This window comes from Bos grunniens, chromosome 26 (assembly GCF_055505025.1).
Source record: "Bos grunniens cultivar Pamir isolate PY7600 chromosome 26, Bosgru_T2T1.0, whole genome shotgun sequence".
Taxonomy (NCBI): Eukaryota; Metazoa; Chordata; class Mammalia; order Artiodactyla; family Bovidae; genus Bos; species Bos grunniens.
Window position 1 is genome coordinate 13566664 of NC_141190.1, and position 5546 is coordinate 13572209.

At 45.5% G+C, this 5546-nt stretch overlaps 1 protein-coding gene across 1 annotated transcript; it reads right to left on the reverse strand.

The window, feature by feature from the left end:
- Positions 1–401: 401 nt before the first annotated feature.
- PPP1R3C (protein phosphatase 1 regulatory subunit 3C) lies at positions 402–5262 on the reverse strand. Its single transcript, XM_086378551.1, has 2 exons — positions 5159–5262; positions 402–2866 (listed from the first exon to the last, which is right to left on the reverse strand). The coding sequence occupies exons 1-2, from the start codon at positions 5170–5172 to the stop codon at positions 1924–1926; spliced, it is 957 nt and encodes a 318-aa protein (XP_086234677.1). The 5' UTR covers positions 5173–5262; the 3' UTR covers positions 402–1923.
- Between the last annotated feature and the right edge of the window lie 284 nt (positions 5263–5546).

The window sequence follows — 5546 nt, forward strand, 5'->3', positions numbered from 1 at the left end:
CCGCTGCCTGCGACACACACCCTCCCTGCAGCTCCAAGCTTTGCCCTTTCACAAAGGAGCTGGAACTCAGGAGACAGTAGCTGCTCCAGCCCTTCCCACACCATCCCCTCCCCGACTTCAAGCCACGAAACGGCCCCCAAGATAAAACTGAGAGTGCGTGATGAGCAGACAGCACAGATGGGGACAGTCCCAGCAGCCCAAGTCGCTGCCCCTAGAGCCCAGCCCCAATGGTCAGAAGGTAGAAATTCTCACTAATGAGACTGGGACCTTGTGAATACCTTCAGGCGGATCCAATTCCTGGTCCAAACTAACCTTGCTCAGTTAAACAAAACAGGAGAATCTCAGTTGATGGTTTCTTATTTAACTAACTGGGACTTTGAGAAAGCAAACATTCTCAGATCTTATATCAAACACTTTTATTTTTAAAGTGAGAAGTTCACAGAGGATAGCTACAGAAGAGTGAAATATTTAGACTAGAAAAATTGTGGGTGCTAGCCAAACCTCAAATACTGTCAGAGCAGAGTTATTCCAATAAATTTTCCAGCATGGCATATCACACGTGTTAAAATTAACTGCATTCTCAGAACACCTTTCAACGGATGTACACGATGATAGAAGGGAACATTGAGAGGCTCCTGTTCTGAAGACCTTACAGAATGGATTTATGCACAGTCCAAAACAAAGTATATTACAACACACCCAAAACAATTCACAGCCATTAAAAAAAAATGTTGACTTTCAAGAAATTGGTAGGAAGACGTAAAATAACAAGAAGAATATAGGCAAGAAATGGCTACTTTTATGTGCAAGATACTGGATTCTTGAATTGAGAATCAGTGTCAGTCTTCACTTCCAATATCACATCAATAAAGTGTGGCAGAGAAACGAGTCACCTTCAATATGAAGGATGCGAGTTGTGTATACTGACAACACTCTTGAAGATACAACAGTGTCGCAGGAGGAATGCCAGCAAACACAGGGGACCTTCTGATGAGGTCAGACACTCATGAGTTATCAGATGACCCTTCAGATACTTGCGTTAGGCAACTACAACATTCTGGTTTATCAAGACATTTGCAGAGAGTGATCCTTGACATGACATAGAGTCCCTACCAGTTGCTGGCCAACGATGATGGCATGGTTTTTTTGGATTAGGCAGCATCTACACTGAGAACCCAAGCATAATACCTGGGCCACAGGGAAGGTCACTTATCCCACTAGGACTGCAAAGCCAGATGTGCTTAAGCTTTCCCTAAATCATGTTTTTTGATGAGTCACGTTTGAACAGAAAGGCTTCGTATAAAATCTGATTCTCCAGAGTTATAATTCACCTTTCCCCAGTAACCACCCAATACCCCTGAAGTTTGTTTGGGTTCTTCTCCCCGAGAATACCTAGAATGGGTCTTTTTCTTCCCCCTACAAATTACTTCCCCAGGAGAAACCTGTAAAACCAACTTAAAAAACCAAAATAACCTTCATTTTCTCACCAACAGTTAAGTATCAGACCTCCTGCTCCTACTCTGACCTGAGCTGCAGAGCCCTGTGTGTATACTTTTCAGACATTCCTCATACCATTAACACAGCTTTCCATCACCATCCACTGTCCTTCCTCAACCTTTCCTTGCCCAAGATGAAAGCCAGTGAATTGAGAGGGAAGGACAAAAGGGTATAGACAGAATATTACTTTTATAAAAATAGGGTTCCAGGCTGTAACTTGATCCTCCACAGCAACACTGGGCAGTGTCATCCATACAAACCCTCCACACTAAATTCTCAAGGGGCTATCTTTTTTTGTAGCCAGGTCTCAAAAGCTCCAACCTAAACCTACTGAAGGAAAGTAGCAACGCCTTCCTAAGATTGAGCAACACAGACCTAGAATTACATGGGGGCGTAAGGTCAAGACCGGTCACCAGGTTGCTTCATTCATCGGTAAGAGGCCAAGTTCTCCATCCTCCCCCAGCTCTGCCATTCTGGGAAGAGCCCACTGGCCAGCCTTGGGCTGCCAAAGACTGTCGACTCCAGCTCGGCCTTGGCGGGTGGCGCCTGGTGGAAGGCACAGTCCTGGGCTGCCATCTGCGTCTGCACCCCGTCAGGTTTCCACTGTACATGGACAATTCTGTAATTCTGACCCTCGTTGTTGTCCCAGAAGACCTGCCCATTAGCATGGTAGGCGACACAGAACTCAATTTTCTCCTTCGTGGGGATGACGGAGGGTAGGTCAATGGCAAACGAGAAGGTGTCACTCTCTGAGCCGCCGTACACATTTTTCATGTAGGCACAGTCCACATCGTTGTAGCTCTGCCAGGAGTCAAAAGTGATCCGGATCTGAACCTTCTTCTCAAAGCTCATGTTCTTCACCTTCACAGTCCCCGTCACTGTTCGCTCCTGCAAAGAGCAGTTCTCCAGGCAGACAGAGTTCTTCTGGAAGTGGTTCCGAAAACTTAAGTAGTCAGCTGAAGGCTGAGGGAAATCCAGAATCAGGTTCTTCTCCTCATGGAGCTTTAAGCCTGAGGAGATATCATTCAGGTCCAAGAGGTCAAACTGGAGATCCCACACGGGCTCCTCTGGAAGGTCTGAGAAGACGTGGATGGCAGTGAGGGAGAGGCCCTTAGAGTCCGCAAACACCACCCGCTTCTTGGCTTGGTTGTGTGAAGGCTTCCAGTCGTCCTGTGCTCTGGCTTCCTGTTTTATGTTGAGACATGACTTCAGGGGCTTTAATTTGTTCACAAAATTTCTTCGTTGGAAGTCATCATAAGGGCTCAGGAAGCTCTTCAGAGGTGGGGAATGAGCCAAGCAGAGCCTCACAGCGACATCCACAGGCATGACCGAACTTGTCAGAGGCCGTGGATCTAAGACCTGGATCATTCTGGAATAGAAAGAAGAGGGGTTATCATCTGCACCTGGAATGCACTTTCCCTGGTCCCAAGTATGTCTGCACTATTTTTGTTGGCTATTACAGCCAGCGCAGTGCTCTCACATGAAGTAAAGGAATGAAGGCTTAGGTGATAAGAGCTGCATCTTATGTTTGGCATTACCCTTGACTGGCTATAGGCCATGGGTTAAAACTCTTGGTGTCCCAGTGTCTCCATCTGAGAAATAAAAGATTTGGATGGGATCAACTCTAATACAGCTCTAAAACCCCTTGCTCTGTTCTGGAGCACCAGTTCTTAAACCTGTCTGTTTTCAGGCAGGTTCCTTACTGTCTGAGCCACCACAGAAGCCCCCTCCATGGCCTAGCGGGTTGGATTTCTTCCTTTTTCTGCAATGCAGAATCCTTGGACTTAGAGCCCTTAATGCAGAACCCCTGGGGCTAGGGACAAGAATGTATATATGTTCTTAAAGCTTCCCAGGTAAGCTAATGACCAGACAGGTTCTAGAATCAAAGTTCCAGACCGCACTCCCTCAACTGCTTTGATGATTTTGCTATTGAATTAATTACACTTCTCTGGAACCATAATCCATTTTAAAAGAAAGAATAAAAACAGCAAAGGGTTTTGAGAGCAAAAGACTAGAAAGAGTAAATTAGAGGATTCTCTCTGCACTTTCATTACCACGCTTTTCCTCATTTTACACAAATAACCCACTCAAGTGCAAGGCAGCCATTTATGAATTAAAAAAAAAAAAACTTTACATAATCTGTATTTCACACAAAAAGACATCCATGTCAAATCCACATTTAAGTGGGAAAAGCTGATGATCTGAAAATTATTGTCATTATTTGGTCACTCAGTCATGTCAGACTCTTTTGTGATCCCATGGACTATAGCCCACCAGGCTCCTCTTTCCATGGGATTTTCCAGGCAAGAATACTGGAGTGGTTTGCCATTTCCTTCTCCAGGGAATCTTCACAACCCTGGGATCGAACCCATGTCTCCTGCATTGCAGGCAGATTCTTTACCGCTGAGTCACTGGTAAAGCCAAACCTGAAAATAGGGTAATTTCAATATATGTGTTATATATATATATATAAAAAACATATATAATAATATTTATAAAACACATATATATGAACTTATAAATGTTGAAAAGTCTAATAGGAAGCACAACAAAAAGTTAACAATTATCTTCGGGTGATAGGTGATCTATTTTTGCCTTTGTACTTTTTTGGTATTTTCAAATGTTCTGGCAATGGATATTTATAACCAGAAAGATAATAAAGCTATTTAAAATTTAAACATAACTATGCTCATAAATATTAAACCATGAAGTGTCCATCAAGAAAGATATTTTTTCTGGCCTTTAGCCCTGAGTATACATTGCCAAACTTATGGACATTTTTCCCCTATCCTAGCCTTCAGATAAGAAGTGTGTGTATACTGTATGTGACATTTCTCATTCTTGCTTTAGTAACTGTCTTCCCAGCAGCTCTAAGCACATAGGCAAATGGTCATTATCATAAGATGGATAATAAAAGAACATTCTGAGAATTCATTTTATTAGCCCTAGGATTTTTCTGGGAGACCTACAAACTTAGAACAAACAAATGAGAGAGAAAGCTATATTTATTGGTCTAATAATAAACAGGCAGAAATTTTAGAGAAGTCTTCTAAGTTATGTCTAAAGAAGCTATTTAAGTAGTTTTTAGGGTGGTTTTTGTTTGTTTGGGGGTTTGTTCTGTATTTTCACATTTTGCACTTATAGAAAGATAGTTTCAGGATATGGCGATTTCCCTGGAATGTTAAGTCTGGTCCAAGAGTTTAAAAATAATCATTTGCTCAAAATCTGAGACTAGCTTTGCTATGGCAAACCGTCAGAAGAAGGAGAGGACCAAGGAAAGTCAACATCGTCCATCGTTAGTTTTTCCCAAAGCTAAACTACCCAACCAGCAATCTGAGTGCTCTTCCCACGAGTCCTTGAGACATCTGTGCGGGACCAAGAGATACGGTTAGAATCCACGAGGGAATCAGAACTAAAGCTGACTCACGCTAAAACAGTTTCTGGTTTAAGATGCCGTTTACCGAAATCAGCTCTGCCTAAGATGCTCAGAGCAAATCTTCACACCTCTAAGGCCTCCCCGGCTCCAGATTCAAGTCAGCAGCTTGTCAACCCGCCCTCCTCTGGGGTCTCCGGGGCGGGCATGACAGCAGGAAAACGCATCCCAGCCTCCCGACAGCTGCGCGCTCCCTGAGCTCCGTCGGAGAATCTTCAGGGAACCTACCTGGTGCAGCTCATCAGGCAAAGGGGCGGCGGCACTCCGCGGTTTGCGAGAGTTCACACCCGTCTCCCGGTAGTCCCCGTGTGGCCGCAGCTCCTCCAGATCTCGGGTGCGGCCCCCGGGAGGCCGCTTAACTGCTCGGGACCACGTGAGCCGACTGCCAGGGCCAATCGCCGGGCCGCGGGCTCGACAGCGCAACCAACCAGCGCTCAGCTGGGGCGCGAGCCCTTGCCCGGGACGTGACTGCCGTGGTGCAGGGTTCGCTGGGCGCTGCGGGCGCTCTGGGACCCCGGGCCAGCTGGCCAGGGTAGAGTAACGGGAACCCCGGGCGAGAAGGCGTGGAGGCAATCGCGTAGCGCCAAGTAGCGGGTGCAGGCCAGGAGGGAAAGCA